Source organism: Oncorhynchus clarkii, unplaced genomic scaffold (genome assembly GCF_045791955.1).
Source record: "Oncorhynchus clarkii lewisi isolate Uvic-CL-2024 unplaced genomic scaffold, UVic_Ocla_1.0 unplaced_contig_460_pilon_pilon, whole genome shotgun sequence".
In the NCBI taxonomy this organism is placed as follows: domain Eukaryota; kingdom Metazoa; phylum Chordata; class Actinopteri; order Salmoniformes; family Salmonidae; genus Oncorhynchus; species Oncorhynchus clarkii.
Genome location: NW_027258005.1, coordinates 154,997 through 175,462, shown reverse-complemented (window position 1 = coordinate 175,462; position 20,466 = coordinate 154,997). Strand labels below are relative to the sequence as shown.

General features: G+C 40.1%; 1 protein-coding gene across 2 annotated transcripts; it reads right to left on the bottom strand.

The window, feature by feature from the left end:
* Nucleotides 1-1,536: 1,536 nt before the first annotated feature.
* LOC139394469 (zinc finger protein 850-like) lies at nucleotides 1,537-20,285 on the bottom strand. Of its 2 annotated transcripts, none has more exons than XM_071142540.1 (3): nucleotides 14,352-14,604; nucleotides 4,980-5,103; nucleotides 1,537-3,816 (listed from the first exon to the last, which is right to left on the bottom strand). In XM_071142540.1, the coding sequence occupies exons 1-3, from the start codon at nucleotides 14,358-14,360 to the stop codon at nucleotides 1,988-1,990; spliced, it is 1,962 nt and encodes a 653-aa protein (XP_070998641.1). In that variant the 5' UTR covers nucleotides 14,361-14,604; the 3' UTR covers nucleotides 1,537-1,987. The 2 variants fall into 2 exon arrangements, 1 of the variants encoding a protein (XP_070998641.1); XR_011629826.1 differs by lacking the exon at nucleotides 14,352-14,604 and adding an exon at nucleotides 19,809-20,285 and having other exon boundaries at nucleotides 3,783-3,816.
* Nucleotides 20,286-20,466: the final 181 nt, after the last annotated feature.

Genomic DNA, 20,466 nt, shown 5'->3' with positions numbered 1-20,466 from the left:
GTCTAGTGGAAATTCCAACTTTAATTCGCTCGGATTTATTCAATAAATACAGCAACTCATCTCTTACTGCAAAAAAATATTTTTTTTCAGGCCTTTATGGGCAGTTCTCTATATGTATTACCTGGATGTAGAACATCACATAAGCGTTTAGACAGTCATCTAAAGCTTTTAACCTCTATCGAATTATCCTTAAAAAGGGACCGTTCTGAACCTCTCAGAATAATTTGTTCACCCCTGACGTATGAGTGTTCAGGGTTGCATATTATTAGTATTTCCATTAACAAATCTCTAGTAATCAATTATACGCACGTACAATTTCCTGAATAATTTTTTTTAATCTATATTGTCACAAAATCAATACATAAATGTAGGAAATCTTAGTTACTCACATTAATTCCAGTGTGTTTCCAATGACTTCCCTTTATCCCTACGACTCAGCTCGACGAAATAGAAACTCAAACACATTTTTATTTTTTTGAGTTTTTGAGTCACTGTATATAGTATTATACACATTTCTATACTTTATCACAAACTTCAGATGAACGCGTATTTCCAACCTCACACAACTCTCACATATCACAAACACAGGGAATAACACCTAAACAATAGTAACCTGTTACCTCATTTATCAAACATTTGATCAAAACATTACACATTATAATTTGAACTTCACCAAGCCGAGTTCTCTCTCTCTCGCAAGATCACCCACACACACTAGTCCTTCACTCCACATGAACCTCACCAGTCCTACTGTGATCAACTCAGTACCACGGATCTGGACTTAGGCTAATTAACAATCATGCCCAAGGATACCACATTTAAGAACACTTATCAATGGAGTCCTGCTAGTTTACGTCAGCTGTGGCCCTCTGAAGGAAGACCTCGCTCTGAGCGTAACCTCAACAGGGGCATTTCTTTTTTTTATAATTTCATCACTTATCGGACAGATAGTAACTGAGGTAGGCTTGGACCATGTCGGAGATCTGGCATCCACCCGCGCACGCTACCTCTCAGATCTCAGGCAACTGCTCAATAATGAGTATGGTTTTCCCTGAGATCCCACTTTCTGATTCCCTGTGCACAGTTTACCCAGATCTTCAGGAGCGGTCAACAGGTGTGAAGTTTCAGATCCTCGTCACCCAAAAAAATTTAAATGGACATTCATACCGAGAGAGATTGAAGTCATTTCTTCAAACAATCATCTTTATTTAATATTGATTAATTATTGCAATAATGAAAGACTAGTTCAGGCCCAACACTCTTGACTGTTGGGCAGAGCAGCCAAAACTTTACAGGCAATGCTTTTTCCACCCCTCCCCTGCAGATTGGGTCACCATAAGCCACTTTGGGTTTATCCTGTGGTCATCTGCACTGGGGGGGGGGGGGGGGGGTTGTTCTACTCCCCCAGGTTCTCCTCATCTGGGTTACATCTAACCACATCTTATCTATTGGATTTTAGGCTCCTCTCAGTTCACACAGATATTTAAAAAGAACATACAGTGGGGCAAAAATTGTATTTAGTCAGCCACCAGTTGTGCAAGTTCTCCCACTTAAAAAGATGAGAGGCCTGTAATTTTCATCATAGGTAGTGGTAGGGTGTCCCGCTGTGTTTGCGCTGAACGTGGAATCTCAAGTCCACTGAACACTTGAAGCAGTAGTGAGGTTTCTCTCCTTTGTGTCTTTGCTGGTGTCCAGTCAGTTGACCCTTAGTGGTAAAACTCTTCTTACAATAAAAACAGTGGTAAGGCTTCTCTCGTGTGTGTTTTTTTTTAGGTTGCCTGAGAGAATAAAACTCTTCCCACAGTCAGAGCAGTGGTGAGGTTTCTCTGTGTGTCAGCTGGTGTCTAGTAAGGTGACCCTTCAAGGTGTAACTCTTGTCACACTCTTAGCAGCTGTACGGCCTCCCTCCTGTGTGGACTCTCTGGTGAATCTTTAAGGAATCAGATCTAGAAAAACTAAGTCCACAGGCTGTGCAGCAGTAAGGCTTCTATTTGGAGTGAGTTTGCTGGTGAGATTGAAAGTCACCCGACGTGACAAAACTCTTCCCACACTGATCACAGTGGTGCGGCTTCTTTCCTGTGTGCCTTCTCTTGTGGACTTTAAAAGCAAAGGCCTGGGAAAAACTCTTCCCACAGTCAGGGAAAGGGCATTGGTATGGCCTCTCTCCCGTGTGTCTTCGCTGGTGAATTCGCAAGGTTGCCATTGTGGAAAAGTTGTTCCCGCAGTCTGAGCAAGAGAACGGTTTCTCTCCCTTGTGACTACGCTCGTGTCCTTTGAGAGACTGTTGCCAAAGGAAGCTCTTGTCACAGTGGGAGCAGTGGTAAGGCTTCTCTCCAGTGTGAATAAGCTGGTGTTTCTTCAATGCACCTGGCGTTGTGCAGCTCGACTCACACTGAGAGCAATGGTACATCTTCTTCTCTGAATGTGTGAACTTGTGACTATTTAAAGAATCACTTCTTGAAAAGCTCTTCTTGCAGTCAGAGCACTGATAGGGTTTTGCTCCTGTGTGTATTCTTCGGTGTGTCCCAAGACTGGTTCTATGTGCAAACTTCTGCCCACATTCAGAGCACTCGTATGGTTTCTCTCCAGTGTGAATCCGCATGTGTTCTTCCAGTGCCCTGGCAGAGGAGAGACTAGCACCGCACTGGGAGCAGCAGTGAGGTTTATCTTCTGTGTGTCTGACCTCATGTTCTTTCAGAGATCTGTTGTTAGTGAAACTCAGCTCGCACTTAGAGCAGTGGTAGGGCTTTTCTCCTGTGTGAATTTGCATGTGAATTTTCAGGTGATCCGACCGTCCAAAACTCCTCTGGCAAACATTGCAGCTGTGTGGCTTCTCGCCTGTGTGAATTCTCTGGTGTTTGTACAGGGCTGAATTAGTGGCAAAGCTTAACTTACAGTGGGAACAGTGGAAGGGTTTCTGTCCAGTGTGTGTTCGCTTATGCTGCTCTAGAGAATGAGATGATCCTAGCTTCTTGCCACACTGTGGGCATTGGTATCCTTTCTCTCCAGTGTGCACTATGTTATGTCGCAAGAGTCCAGTCTTAACAGCAAACCTTTTCCCGCACTCAGTACATTGGTGGGGCTTCTCTCCAGTATGTCTTAGCTGGTGACATCTTAAAGTACAAATCAGTCTGAAGCTTTTCCCACAGTCAGCACAATTGTAAGGTTTCTCCCCTGTGTGAATCCTATGATGTATTCTGAGTAACTTAGCAGAGGAAAAGCTTCCTCCGCACTGCTCACAGTGGTGAGGCTTTTCTCCTGTGTGTATTCGTTTGTGTTCAGACAGTGCCGAGGCTTCTGTGAAACTCTTCCCACACTCAGAGCAGTGGAACGGTCTCTCTCCAGTGTGAATCCGCCAGTGAGCTTTTAAGCTTTGTGATGTAGCAAATCTCTTCCCGCAGTCAGAGCAACAGTGTGGTTTTTCGCCGGTGTGTTTTATTCTCTCATGTACCCGTAAACCACTGGAGTATGTAAATCTCTGCCCACATTCTGAGCACTGGTACGGTTTTTCTCCAGTGTGAATCCGCATGTGTCCTTCCAGTGCACTGGCAGAGGAGAGGCTAGCTCCACACTGGGCGCAGCAGTGAGGTTTCTCTCCAGTATGAATTCTCTGGTGTCCTCTAAGGTTTACTTTAGAGGTGTAACTCTTCCCACAGTCAGAGCAGCAGTGAGGTTTCTTCCTCGTGGGTCTCAGCTGTTGTTTCTTGAGGTGTTCTGATCTTGAGACACTTTTCTCTGCCTCGACAGCATCATGATGTTTTGCCTGCCCAGATGACAAGCCCCTTCTACCGAGAGAGTGACGGTTAGGACTGTCCCCTGTGAAGAAAAGACAGACCGTTATGGTTCCTTCATATCGAAGCCAGATTTAGGCCCAGCTTTTCACACTCTTGTAACCGAATTTTAGCAATTAAAATCTTCAATGTAAAATCGCGTTAAATCTTCAAATTGTCAATGTATCCAAGGGTGTAGAGTTGTAATGATTCTACATTCCTAAATATATTGATTTATTAAATCTAGAATCTGCTTCGCAACAAAGCCTCCTTCACTCACGCCGCCAAACATACCCTCGTAAAACTGACTATCCTACCGGTCCTCGACGTCATTTACAAAATAGCTTCCAATACTCGACTCAGCAAACTGGATGCAGTCTATCACAGTGCCATCCGTTTTGTCACCAAAACCCCTTATACCACCCACCACTGCGACCTGTATGCTCTAGTCGGCTGGCCCTCGCTACATATTCATCGCCAGACCCACTGGCTCCAGGTCATCTATAAGTCTATGCTAGGTAAAGCTCCGCCTTAGCTCACTGGTCACCATAGCAACACTCATACCACAGCACGCGCTCCAGCAGGTATATCGCACTGGTAATCGCCAAAGCCAATAACTCCTTTGGCCGCCTTTCCTTCCAGTTCTCTGCTGACAATGACTGAAACAAATTGCAAAAATCGAAGCTGGAGACTTATATGTTTATATGTCTTATATGCTGTCTCCAGCTTATATGTCTCTCACAAACTTTAAACATCAGCTATTCGAGCAGCTAACATAGCCCATCTGTAAACCCAATCTACCTACCTCATCTCCATATTGTTTATATTTACCTTTCTGCTCTTTTGCACACCAGTATTTCTACTTGCATCTGCACATCTATCCCTCCAGTGTTAATTTGCTATATTGTAATTACTTCGCTACTATGGCCTGTTTATTGCCTTACCTCCTAACGCCATTTGCACTCACTGTATATAGACTTTTTTCCTATTGTGTTTTTGACTCTTGTTTATTCCATGTGTGTTGTTGTTTGTGTCGCACTGCTTTGCTTTATCTTGGCCATGTCGCAGTTGTAAACTAGCCAACCTGGTTAAATAAAGGTGATTTAAAAAAATAATAATTGTACATCTTTTAAACAGATTGTATTTAGTGGCAATTAATGACATCCAGGGAGTGTCCCAAATTACATTTATATAACAGCATGAACCCACTTAGCTCCGGCGTTTTCCTGCAGTCGACCAGCAGCACAGACAACCTCTTCAGACCCAGCAGTAAGGTGTTACCAGGAGAGGTACGACCCGGGGACTCCGGGAGGGGTAGGGGGGAGAGTGTTTCCTGTTACCCCAAAAAGAGAGGAGGAGTGTTGTCATATTGGTACAAAACAATAATCCCTCTCTTTAAATTCTTAAACAAAATTATTGCGACTAACAACGTTATATATATATAAAATGAAAATTTAGGCAAAAAGGCGAACTCAGATCCTTCATTCATTAAATCAGATGGCTCAGTCAACACAAAACCCACTGATATCTCCAAGTAGTTGGGAGGAGCTGGCAACACGTGCAAACTTGGACATGATAGCAACAAATTCTGAAACTACACAAAAAATGAATAACTGACCAAATTATGAAAGCATTGTAATTTTAAATTCAGTAAAGTGAGAGGTGAAGCAACTATTGTTTATCAACAACGACAAGCCACCCGGGTCTGAAAACTTGGATGGAAAATGAAAATGAATTGAGGATCATAGCGGATGATAGTGCCACTCCTATTAGCCATCCCTTCAGTCTAAGCATAGAGGAAAGTGTTCACCCTCAGGTCTGGAGGGAAGTAAACGTCATTCCGATACCTGAGAACAGCAAAGCATCCACTACAGGCTCAAACAGCCGACCAATCAGCCTGCTACCAACCCTTAGTAAACTTCTGTTTTTTTTTTTGTTTTTTTTTGACCAGCCGCCATTTCACAGATAAAAAAAATTAACAACTGACTTTCTTACAGGGAGGGGGCATTCAACATGTACAGCACTGACACAAGTGACTGATGATTGGCTGAAACAAATTGACGATAAGAAGCTTGTGGGAGCCGTTATATTAGACTTTAGTGCAGCTTTTGCCATTATCAATCATAATCTGCTGCCGGGAAAAAGCTGTTATGGCTTCCCTGCTATATTGTGGATCGAGAGTTCTGTCTAACAGAACACAGAGAGTGTTCTTTAATGGAATTCCCTCGCCAACATAATCCAGGTGGAATTCCCCAGGGCAGTTGTCTAGGCCCCTTTGAAAAAAACGGTCTTTACTAATGACCTGCCACTGGCTCTGAGTAAAGACTGTGTGTCTATGTATGACAACACTACACACGTCCTCTACCAACGGGAATTGAAATCGCTGCTACACCTTTTTTTTAAATTTTTGGATAAATAGCGTGCCCAATTTTAACTTCCTGCTACTCATGGCAAGAATATAAGATATGCATATCATTCATAGATTTGGATAGAAAACACTCTAAAGTTTCTAGAACTGTTTGAATCATGTCTGTGGGTATTACAGAACTTATGTAGCAGGCAAAACCCCGAGGACTAACTGTTCAGAATTATTTTTTTCCCCTCTCTCTGTTCCCTGAGTTGTCATTGCCAAGGGATATTTCTTAGGAACCTGTTTTAGTTCCTACCACTTCCACTGGATGTCACCAGTCTTTGGAATTTGGTTGAGGTTATTCCTTTGTGCAATGAAGAAGTAGGCCAACTAGGAACTGGGGACACTGTTGAGAGTTGCGCAAGACATTAAAAGTATTGCTGGTTTGTTTTCATTCCTGTATTGAACACAGAAAGACCCGTCTACAATCTGATCGATTATTAACGTTTAAAAATACCGAAAGTTGTATTACAAAAGTAGTTTTAAATATTTTGGCAAAGTTCATAGGCAACTTTTTGAAATATTTTGTAGTGACGTTGTGTTTTTTGTAAGCTGTTTTTTCTGGATCAAACGTGCTTTATAAATGGACATTTTGGATATATATGGACGGAATTAATCGAACAAAAGGACCATTTGTGATGTTTATGGGACATATTGGAGTGCCAACAGAAGAAGCTCGTCAAAAGTAATGCATGTTTTCTATTTTATTTCAGCGTTTTGTGTAGCGCCTGCAGGGTTGAAATATGATAACCCCTTTGTTTACTGCTGGTGCTATCATCAGTTAACCTCTTGAAGCAAGGGGGCACTATTTTTATGTTTGGAAAAATAACGTTCCCAAAGTAAACAGCCTATTTCTCAGGACCAGATGCTAGAATATACATATAATCCACAGATTAGGATAGAAAACACTCTAAAGTTTCCAAAACTGATATTGCAGGCGAAAGCCTGAGAAAAATCCAATCAGGAAGTGACTCATCTTGAAACGCCTGTATTCCTATGCATCCCTATTGACCATTGAAAGGGATATCAACCAGATTCCTTTTTCTGTGGCTTCCCTAAGGTGTCAACAGCCTTTAGACATAGTTTCAGGCTTTTATTTTGAAGAATGAGCGTGAGCGACCACATTGCGTAAGCGGACAGGTGGGGGCTCTGAGTGATTTGTGCGCAAAAGAGAGAGGCGGCCATTGTTACTCCCGGTCCTAGTGAAAAGCCAACTGTCCCAGTTGATATATTATCGAATAGATATTTGAAAAACTGCGTTGTCGTGACCGCTCTTTCCGGTGGATTCCTGGGCATAACGCACCAAACTAACGGAGGTATTTGGATATAAAAAATATCTTTATGGAACAAAAGGAACATTTGTTGTCTAACTGGGAGTCTCGTGAGTGAAAACATCCGAAGATCATCAAAGGTAAACGATTAATTTGATTGCTTTTCTGATTTTCGTGACCAAGTTACCTGATGCTAGGTGTACTTATTGTTTTGCTCTGCTATCGATAAACTTATACAAACGCTTGTATTGCTTTCGTTGTTAAGCATAATTTCAAAATCTGAGACAACAGGGTGATTAACAAAAGGCTAAGCTGTGTTTCGCTATATTTCACTTGTGATTTCATGAATATTTTCTAGTAATATTATTTGACTGTTGCGCTATGCTATTCAGCGTTGCTGATGACAAATATACCGGATCCGGTATAACGCAATCAACAAGGTAGGTCGTACAGACCCTAGTTATGTTGCATCTGGACTGCTGTCCAGTCATGTGGTCAGGTGCCACAAAGAGGAACTTAAAGTTACAATTGACTCAGAACAGAGCAGCACGGCTGGCCCTTAAATGTACACGGAGAACTAACAATGATATGCATGTCAATTTCTCCTGGCTCAAAGTAGAGGAGAGATGCATCACTGCTTGTATTTGTGAGAGGTGTTGACAAGCTGAATGCACCGAGCTGTCTGTTTGAACAACTGGCACACATCTCAGACACCTAATCATACCCGGCATACTAGAGGTCGACCAACTATGATTTTTCAACGCCGATACCGATTATTGGAGGACCCAAAAAGTCCGATACCGATTAAATCGGCCGATTATTATTTATTTATTTGTAATAATGACAATTACAACAATAATTACAACAATACTGAATGAACACTTATTTTAACTTAATATAATACATCAATAAAATCAATTTAGCCTCAAATAAATAATGAAACATGTTCAATTTGGTTTCAATAATGCAAAAGCACAGTGTTGGAGAAGAAAGTAAAAGTGCAATATGTGCCATGTAAAAAAGCTAACATTTAAGTTCCTTGCTCAGAACATGAGAACATATGAAAGCTGGTGGTTCCTTTTAACATGAGACTTCAATATTCCAATATTCCAAGGTAAGAGGTTTTAGGTTGTAGTTATTATAGGAATTATAGGACTATTTCTCTCTATACCATTTGTACTTCATATACGTTTGACTATTGGATGATCTTATAGGCACTTTAGTATTGCCAGTGTAACAGTATAGCTTTTCCGTCCCTCTCCTCGCTCCTAGCTGGGCTCGAACCAGGAACCCATATAGGACTATTCGAATGCTGTGCATTGAGCTGTTTATGACTACCACCGCTCAGTCAGACTGCTCTATCAAATAACAAATCATAGACTTAATTATAACATAATAACACACTGAAATACGAGCCATAGGTCATTAATAATGAATAATCGATTCCTGAAACTATAATTTCGAGAAAAAAAAGCGTTTATTATTTCAGTGAAATTCGGAACCGTTCCGTATTTTATCTAACGGGTGGCATCCCTAAGTGTAAATATTGCTGTTACATTGTACAACCGTCAATATTATGACACTCTAGACCCAAACTGCTACAGACATATCTATCCTACCCTGTCTTTCTAAGGTCTTCGAAAGCCAAGTTAACAAACAGATTACCGACCATTTCGAATCCCACTATGCAATCTGGTTTCAGAGCTGGTCATGGGTGCACCTCAGCCACGCTCAAGGTCCTAAACGACATCATAACTGCCATCGATAAGAAACATTACTGTGCAGCCGTATTCATCGACCTGGCCAAGGCTTTCGACTGTCAATCACCACATTCTTATTTGCAGACTCGATAGCCTTGGTTTCTCAAATGATTGCCATGCCTGGTTTACCAACAACTTCTCTGATAGAGTTCAGTGTGTCAAATCGGGGGGGCCTGTTCTCTGGACGTCTGGCAGTCTCTATGGGGGTGCCACAGGGTTCAATTCTCGGGCTGACTCTCTTCTCTGTATACATCAATGAGGTCGCTCTTGCTGCTGGTGATTCTCTGATCCACCTCTACGCAGACGACACCATTCTGTATACTTCTGGCCCCTCTTTGGACACTGTGTTAAATAACCTCCAGACGAGCTTCAATGCCATACAACTCTCCTTCAGTGGCCTCCAACTGCCCTTAAACACAAGTAAAACTAAATGCAAAACATACCCTCGTAAAATTGACCATCCTACCGATCCTCGACTTCGGTTATGTCATCTATAAAATAGCCTCCAACACTCTACTCAACCAATTGGATGCAGTCTATCACAGTGCCATCCGTTTTGTCACCAAAGACCCATACACTACCCACCATTGCAACCTGTACGCTCTCGTTGGTTGGCCCTCGCTTCATACTCGTCGCCAAACCCACTGGCTACAGGTTATCTACAAGTCTCTGCTAGGTAAAGCCCCGCCTTAAATCAGCTCACTGGTCGCCATAGCAGCACGCGCTTCAGCAGGTATATCTCACTGGTCACCCCCAAAGCCAATTCCTCCTTTGGTCGTCTTTCCTTCCAGTTCTCTGCTGCCAATGACTGGAACGAACTGCAAAATCTCTGAAGCTGGAGACTCATATCTCCCTCACTAGCTTTAAGCACCAGCTGTCAGAGCAGCTCACAGATCACTGCACCTGTGCACAGCCCATCTGTAAACAGCCCATCTATATACCTCATCCCCATACTGTATTTATTTATTATCTTGCTCCTTTGCACCCCAGTATCTCTACTTGCACATTCATCTTCTGCCGATCTACCATTCCAGTGTTTAATTGCTATATTGTAATTACTTCGCCACCATGGCATATTTATTTCCTTATCTTACCTCATTTGCACTCCCTGTATATAGACTTTTTGTTTTATTTTGTTCTACTGTATTATTGACTGTATGTTTTGTTTATTCCATGTGTAACTCTGTGTTGTTGTATGTGTCACATTGCTATGCTTTATCTTGGCCAGGTCGCAGTTGTAAATGAGAACTTGTTCTCAACTAGCCTACCTGGTTAAATAAAGGTGTTCTCAACTGGCCTACCTGGTTAAATAAAGGTGTTCTCAACTAGCCTACCTGGTTAAATAAAGGTGTTCTCAACTGGCCTATCTGGTTAAATAAAGGTGTTCTCAACTGGCTTACCTGGTTAAATAAAGGTGTTCTCAACTAGCCTACCTGGTTAAATAAAGGTGTTCTCAACTAGCCTACCTGGTTAAATAAAGGTGTTCTCAACTAGCCTACCTGGTTAAATAAAGGTGTTCTCAACTGGCCTACCTGGTTAAATAAAGGTGTTCTCAACTGGCCTACCTGGTTAAATAAAGGTGTTCTCAACTGGCCTACCTGGTTAAATAAAGGTGTTCTCAACTGGCCTACCTGGTTAAATAAAGGTGTTCTCAACTGGCCTACCAGGTTAAATAAAGGTGTTCTCAACTGGCCTACCAGGTTAAATAAAGGTGTTCTCAACTGGCCTACCTGGTTAAATAAAGGTGTTCTCAACTGGCCTACCTGGTTAAATAAAGGTGTTCTCAACTGGCCTACCTGGTTAAATAAAGGTGTTCTCAACTGGCCTACCTGGTTAAATAAAGGTGTTCTCAACTGGCCTACCTGGTTAAATAAAGGTGTTCTCAACTAGCCTACCTGGTTAAATAAAGGTGTTCTCAACTAGCCTACCTGGTTAAATAAAGGTGTTCTCAACTAGCCTACCTGGTTAAATAAAGGTGTTCTCAACTGGCCTACCTGGTTAAATAAAGGTGTTCTCAACTAGCCTACCTGGTTAAATAAAGGTGTTCTCAACTGGCCTACCTGGTTAAATAAAGGTGTTCTCAACTGGCCTACCTGGTTAAATAAAGGTGTTCTCAACTGGCCTACCTGGTTAAATAAAGGTGTTCTCAACTGGCCTACCTGGTTAAATAAAGGTGTTCTCAACTGGCCTACCTGGTTAAATAAAGGTGTTCTCAACTGGCCTACCTGGTTAAATAAAGGTGAAATAAAAGAAATACATAAATAAAAAATGCCATAAATTCTGGCAAATTTAGTTCGCACCAATGAATGCAAGAGAAGTGACAATTTCACCTGGTAAATGTTGCCTGCTGACCTGGATTTATTTTAGCTAAATATGCAGATTTAAAAATATATATTTCTGTGTATTGATTTTAAGAAAGGCATTGATACTTATTTTCCACCATAATTTGCAAATAAATTCATTAAAATGTGATTTTCTCAACAACAAAAAAATCTTCTCATTTTGTCTGTCATAGTTGAAGTGTACGTATGATGAACATTACAGGCCTCTCCCATCTTTTTAAGTGGGAGAACTTGAACAATTGGTGGCTGACTAAATACTTTTTTTGCCCCACTGTATAGTATAATACAGTAGGTCTAACTAACCAGACTAATTCTAGTATACTACAGTAGACCTATGCATTCAGACTAATTATAGTATACTACAGTAGACCTATCTAACCAGACTAATTATAGTATACTACAGTAGACCTATCCATTCAGACTAATTATAGTATACTACATTAGACCTAACTAACCAGACTAATTATAGTATACTACAGTAGACCTAACTAAACAGACTAATTATAGTATACTACAGTAGACCTATCCATTCAGACTAATTATAGTATACTACAGTAGACCTAACTAACCAGACTAATTATAGTATACTACAGTAGACCTATCCATTCAGACTAATTATAGTATACTACAGTAGACCTATCCATTCAGACTAATTATAGTATACTACAGTAGACCTAACTAACCAGACTAATTATAGTATACTACAATAGACCTATCCATTCAGACTAATTATAATATACTACAGTAGACCTAACTAACCAGACTAATTATAGTATACTACAGTAGACCTATCCATTCAGACTAATTATAGTATACTACAGTAGACCTATCCATTCAGACTAATTATAGTATACTACAGTAGACCTAACTAACCAGACTAATTATAGTATACTACAGTAGACCTATCCATTCAGACTAATTATAGTATACTACAGTAGACCTAACTAACCAGACTAATTATAGTATACTACAGTAGACCTAACTAACCAGACTAATTATAGTATACTACAGTAGACCTATCCATTCAGACTAATTATAGTATACTACAGTAGACCTAACTAACCAGACTAATTATAGTATACTACAGTAGACCTAACTAACCAGACTAATTATAGTATACTACAGTAGACCTAACTAACCAGACTAATTATAGTATACTACAGTAGACCTAATTAACCAGACTAATTATAGTATACTACAGTAGGTCTAACTAACCAGACTAATTATAGTATACTACAGTAGGTCTAACTAACCAGACTAATTATAGTATACTACAGTAGACCTAACTAACCAGACTAATTATAGTATACTACAGTAGACCTATCCATTCAGACTAATTATAGTATACTACAGTAGACCTAACTAACCAGACTAATTATAGTATACTACAGTAGACCTATCCATTCAGACTAATTATAGTATACTACAGTAGACCTAACTAACCAGACTAATTATAGTATACTACAGTAGACCTAACTAACCAGACTAATTATAGTATACTACAGTAGACCTAACTAACCAGACTAATTATAGTATACTACAGTAGACCTATCCATTCAGACTAATTATAGTATACTACAGTAGACCTATCCATTCAGACTAATTATAGTATACAACAGTAGACCTATCCATTCAGACTAATTATAGTATACTACAGTAGACCTATCCATTCAGACTAATTATAGTATACAACAGTAGACCTATCCATTCAGACTAATTATAGTATACTACAGTAGACCTATCCATTCAGACTAATTATAGTATACAACAGTAGACCTATCCATTCAGACTAATTATAGTATACTACAGTAGACCTATCCATTCAGACTAATTATAGTATACTACAGTAGACCTATCCATTCAGACTAATTATAGTATACTACAGTAGACCTATCCATTCAGACTAATTATAGTATACTACAGTAGACCTATCCATTCAGACTAATTATAGTATACTACAGTAGACCTATCCATTCAGACTAATTATAGTATACTACAGTAGACCTATCCATTCAGGCTAATTATAGTATACTACAGTAGACCTATCCATTCAGACTAATTATAGTATACTACAGTAGACCTATCCATTCAGACTAATTATAGTATACTACAGTAGACCTATCCATTCAGACTAATTATAGTATACTACAGTAGACCTATCCATTCAGACTAATTATAGTATACAACAGTAGACCTATCCATTCAGACTAATTATAGTATACTACAGTAGACCTATCCATTCAGGCTAATTATAGTATACTACAGTAGACCTATCCATTCAGACTAATTATAGTATACTACAGTAGACCTATCCATTCAGGCTAATTATAGTATACTACAGTAGGTCTACAGACCAAATTAACTTAACTGTTGGGCGCAGCAAAACCTTGGATTTTCCTAAACGAGCTACCGACTGGAGACCTGGACATATGTCTGCTCCTGAAAGACCTTGATTCTGATATTGTGCAGACCAAATTAACCTTAACCGTGTCAGGAGCAGACAAATATGCCCGGCTCTCCAGTTGGTAGCTCGTTCAGGAAAATCCAAGGCTTTGCTGCGGCCTACTTTAGCAATCTTCCATTCAGCAATTCACGGCCATTATTACCGTTCGGGAAGAGCAACGAGATATGAAACGATGTAAACAATACTTAGTAAAGCAAAATTAATTAAACAATAAATGAAACTGTGCTATAAGTTAAATAAATGTGTCACCACCTGACGGAGATCTGTGAAACGTGTTACGTCGTTCGTGGCCGCCGATGTGTTTTTATTTATATTTTACATGCGTCTTACTCACCTGATTCATTGTAGACACTCGTTTACGGTCGGTCGTTTGCAGAGTTCAGACCAAGTGAACCAGGTGAGATGTTTATTCCTAGTCTGTTGAATTGTAGATTATGGAGGTAACGTTATATTCTAACCAGTGACTCTCTGCCTAAAGTCCCGAAAGAAAAGACAGACTCCCTGCCTTCACATCCGTTCCATTGAAAACATTTCCTTCACGTTACCATTCTGCTGGTCGCAGATCATGAAATGGCCGCAGAAAAGGCGGATATGTTTTCAAAATAAGAGTCGTCCTCCAATAACAAGCGAATTTATAGATTTTTGAAGCACTATATTACAGTACAACTGTGCACAGCATTGAAACCGCATAGGGAGGAAAAAAACACAGATCTTTTGATGCATTTTTAAATTGCATGTTATTACACTGAACACAAATATTAATGCAACATGTAAAGTGTTAGTCCCATGTTTCATACCAACGAAATGCTTATTTATTTACATCCCTGTTATGGAGCATTTATCTTTTGCCAAAATAATCCATCCAGGTGTTTTTTTTAAAACAGCATGATCATTACACAGGTGCACCTTGCGCCGAGGACAATAATACAAGGCTGCTCTAAAATGTGTAGTTTTGTCACACAACATGATGCCACAGATGTATCAAGTTTTGAGAGAACCTGCAACTGGCATGCTGTCTGCAGGAATGTCCACCAGAGCTGTGGCTTGATAATTTAATGTTAATTTCTCTACCATAGCCTACCTCCAACATCATTTGAGTGTATTTGGCAGTACGTCCAACCGGCCTCACAACCACAGACCATCCTAGGATATATGGTATATTCTAGAATTCGTCCATGTTGTCATAATGATAGTTTAACCATGTTTCTAGGATATATAGTATGTTCTAGAATTCATCCATGATGTCATAATGATAGTTTAACCAGGTTTTTAGGATATATTGTATATTCTAGAATTCATTTATGATGTCATAATGACAGTTTAACCAGGTTTCTAGGATATATGGTATATTCTAGAATTCATCCATGATGTCATAATGACAGTTTAACCAGGTTTCTAGGATATATGGTATATTCTAGAATTCATTTATGATGTCATAATGACAGTTTAACCAGGTTTCTAGGATATATGGTATATTCTAGAATTCATCCATGATGTCATAATGACAGTTTAACCAGGTTTCTAGGATATATGGGATATTCTAGAATTCATCCATGATGTCATAATGACAGTTTAACCAGGTTTCTAGGATATATGGTATATTCTAGAATTCATCCATGATGTCATAATGACAGTTTAACCAGGTTTCTAGGATATATGGGATATTCTAGAATTCATCCATGATGTCATAATGACAGTTTAACCAGGTTTCTAGGATATATGGGATATTCTAGAATTCATCCATGATGTCATAATGACAGTTTAACCAGGTTTCTAGGATATATAGTATATTCTAGAATTCATCCTCACCGCTGCTCCCTCCCCTCAGACTGACTTTTAGATGCCATCAGTCCAGTAATAATTTATAAAAATAAAATAATAAAAGTTGTCAAGTAATACAACAAATTATATATTACCAGTGTGATCATATACCTCAAATTTCTAAATAAAATGTCAAAATGGTCTGAGAAGAACAACATTGGCAGGACAATTCAAGCAGAGCCAATACGCAGTGTCAATGTATTGGGTCTTTAGCCCACTGCACAAACCTCATTGATACAGAACTGTTTTTAATTGGTTAATGTTGCATAGGCTTACGTTTAAAAACTAAATCTGAGTGGTAGGTCTTAGCTTGCATTTTGACTGGGGAAAGAGAGGTTTGTGACCACATATGCTCTCTCTAATTCTCTCTTTCTTTCTCTCTCTCTCGGAGGACCTGAGCCCTAGGACCATGCCCCAGGAATACCTGACCACTGTACTAAGTAAATGACCTTGATAACAGCATTTTCAGGATGTTAAATGTAACAACAATATTTTTTTTCTCCAAAAAGCAATCTATTAGTATGGTTTTTGAACACTATAAATTTGCTTGCATCATGATCAGAGCTCTATAATAACAGATAATGGCATGTTTATAGGCTGAGCAGAGCTCTGTAATAATAGATAATGTCATGTTTATAGGCTGAGCAGAGCTCTATAATAATAGATAATGTCATGTTTATAGGCTGAGCAGAGCTCTATAATAATAGATAATGTCATGTTTATAGGCTGATCAGAGCTCTATAATAATAGATCATGTCATGTTTATAGGCTGAGCAGAGCTCTATAATAATAGATAATGTCATGTTTATAGGCTGAGCAGAGCTCTATAATAATAGATAATGTCATGTTTATAGGCTGATCAGAGCTCTATAATAATAGATCATGTCATGTTTATAGGCTGAGCAGAGCTCTATAATAATATATAATGTAATGTATTTAATCTGAGCAGAACTCCATATTAATAGATAATTATTCATAGGTTTCATTGGATCCATAGTTAAAAAGGGATAGCCCCCTTTTTTGCAATTTTAGCCTAAAATGACATTCCCAAATCTGACTGCCTGTAGCTCAGGACCTGAAGCAAGGATATGCATATTCTTGGTACCATTTGAAAGGAAAGACTATGAAGTTTGTGGAAATGTGAATTGAATGTAGGAGAATAACACAATAGATCTGGTAGAGGAAAATACAAAACAATTTTTTTGGGGGGAAATGCAACAGAAAGGTCCCACATCACTCTGGATGTAGTTCTAGCCATCACTCTGGTCGTAGTTCTAGCCATCACTCTGGTCGTAGTTCTAGCCATCACTCTGGTCGTAGTTCTAGCCATCACTCTGGTCGTAGTTCTAGCCATCACTCTGGTCGTAGTTCTAGCCATCACTCTGGTCGTAGTTCTAGCCATCACTCTGGTCGTATTTCTAGCCATCACTCTGGTCGTATTTCTAGCCATCACTCTGGATGTAGTTCTAGCCATCACTCTGGTCGTAGTTCTAGCCATCACTCTGGTCGTAGTTCTAGCCATCACTCTGGTCGTAGTTCTAGCCATCACTCTGGTCGTAGTTCTAGCCATCACTCTGGTCGTAGTTCTAGCCATCACTCTGGTCGTAGTTCTAGCCATCACTCTGGTCGTAGTTCTAGCCATCACTCTGGTCGTAGTTCTAGCCATCACTCTGGTCGTAGTTCTAGCCATCACTCTGGTCGTAGTTCTAGCCATCACTCTGGTCGTAGTTCTAGCCATCACTCTGGTCGTAGTTCTAGCCATCACTCTGGTCGTAGTTCTAGCCATCACTCTGGTCGTAGTTCTAGCCATCACTCTGGTCGTAGTTCTAGCCATCACTCTGGTCGTAGTTCTAGCCATCACTCTGGATGTAGTTCTAGCCATCACTCTGGATGTAGTTCTAGCCATCACTCTGGTCGTAGTTCTAGCCATCACTCTGGATGTAGTTCCAGCCATCACTCTGGATGTAATTTCGATGGTGTCCACAAGATGGCAGCAGTGTATGTGCAAAGTTTCAGACGGATAACTTGAAGTATGAGCGAACTACATGACATTTAGTGTGTCACTCAGGTACATATTAGTTAAAATAAATTAATGTTAGCAGGCAAAATTAACTAGGGAAATTGTGTCACTTCTCTTGCGTTCTGTGCAAGCAGAGTCAGGGTATATGCAGCAGTTTGGGCCGCCTGGCTCATTGCGAACTATGAAGACTATTTCTTCCTAACAAAGACCGGAATTAATTTCCCGGAATTTTAAATAATTATGACATAACATTGAAGGTTGTGCAATGTAACAGCAATATTTAGACTTAGGGATGCCACCCGTTCGATAAAATATGGAACGGTTCCGTATTTCACTTAAAGAAATGATAGTTTCCGGATTTGACCATATTAATGACCTAAGGCTCGTATTTCTGTGTGTTTATTATATTATAATTAAGTCTATTATTTGATATTTGATAGAGCAGTCTGACTGAGCGGTGGTAGGCTGTACCTGTGATTGTCCTGATTGTTAATCAGCGTGCTCTACCACTCGATATTTAATATTATCCATTCTTTAACACCTACTGTGTACCTGTGCTTGTCCTGATTGTTAATCAGCGTGCTCTACCACTCGACATTTAATAAATATCCATTCTTTAACACCTACTGTGTACCTGTGCTTGTCCTGATTGTTAATCTAATTTTATGCATCCGTTGCCAAACCAAATCTGCAGTGCAATGGCGGGCTGCTCCTTCTCCGTTAAGAAACAACGACCCCTCGGGCAGAGGTCGCATTTAAATAGTACTTTTATTCAAAGCTACGGACTTCAGAAAACAAAGGAAGGCTCGCAATTACACAGGACAAACATAGGTACAAGGAATTAAAATAACTGACATTTTTACAAGTACGGACTTTTAGTGACTCGATGTTGTGGTGGAACCTCATTCTGGACTCATTAAGATAGAACCCTGCACCGAAGATAGAACCCTGCACCGAAGATAGAACCCTGCACCGAAGATAGAACCCTGCACCGAAGATAGAACCCTGCACCGAAGATAGGAATGAATAGAAGGGGCATCTGTATTCAAGTCAATGAAGGCATCATGTAGGGTTTCCCACTCTGTCCTCAGAACCCCAAGGGGAAGCACATTTTGTTTTCTCCTCCCCTCCTAACACTGCACAGCTAATTCAAATCAACTAATCATCAAACGTTGAATCAGCTGTGTAGTGTTAAGGGCAAAAAAACAAAACGTGTACCCCTTGTTGTACCGAGGACCCCTTGTTGTACCGAGGACCCCTTGTTGTACCGAGGACCCCTTGGTGTACCGAGGATCGAGTTTGGGAAACTCTGGCAGAATGGGTGGAGTGGCAGCCATTTTGAGTATACCCATGCCAGGAAGTAAAAGTAGGAAGTGTACCCTTCAATATGTGCTGTGATTGGTTGAGCAAACTCAACTGACATTACAAAAAATGACATTCCATTGCATGAGCCACATCAGTTAAATGAATATTCTACATTACCATGGCAATCCAGCATCAGTTAAAAGAACATTCTACATTACCATGGCAATCCAGCAGAAGTTAAATGAACATTCTACATTACCATGGCAATCCAGCATCAGTTGATAGAACATTCCAAAACACCATGGAAATGATTGCATCACAATACAAGGCAGACATTGTGAGTGTACCTATGTGTTTACCAGTCAACTGCCAGGGTTGGACCTTCCATGCCAGTTCTATTCATTCTTATTTCTATGGTATGGTATTACAGTGATCTAAACTAGAGACAGAGTTGGAGCCAACAACCTACAGGAGGGTGGCTCTCCAGGAACAGGGTTGGAGAGCGCTGTTTCACAGCATAGTTTTAACAATTTCTACAGTACTAAACAACATATTCAAGTGTAAAACTTCAGTAGAATGGCCCTTTAAAACCACACATGGGTTTAACAATTGCATAGTTTGTGTCCTTGTTAAGACAGTACTCACTCATGGTGTTAATCAGATCTCCTGTCTCCTCCTCCTCTCCTTCCTCCAATGTGACAGTCATCTCCCCCTCTTCTCCTTCTTCCTCAACTCCAAACACGTCTTCCTCTTCTTTCACCATGACAGTCATCTCCTCCTCTTTCACTCTTTCAATTGCATCCTCTTCTTTCACAGTAACATCTTCTTCTTCTTTCACTGTAATTTCTTCCTCTTCTTCTTTCACAGTAACAGCCTCACCCTCTACTTCTCTTTTAACAGTCTCCTCTTCTTTACCAGGGGTGAAGTAACTTAGTGAGCTCATGGTTGGGAATGTTAGCTAGCTAGTTAGCCTAGCACTAGGCTAATGCTATTTTAGCTATTCAGATAGTTACTAGCAACGTAAAGGGGATAACTACCTATACGACAAAAGTGTAATTACAACAAAGTGGCTATTTTACATCGAAAGCGTATACAGAGCTTAAATGTTTCGGCTGTGTTGGCTAGCAAAGCTACCGAAGTGGCTGACAAGCTGCTGTTGTTGAGGAAGCGTCCCGTCCACTAGATTATACGTCACGCTGGCAGCGTCGCCTGAAAGATGCTCATCCGCTGACTGGAGTAGACAACGCAGTTAAGGAAAATATGTATTTTAATTTTTTATGTATTTAATTAAACGATGTTATAT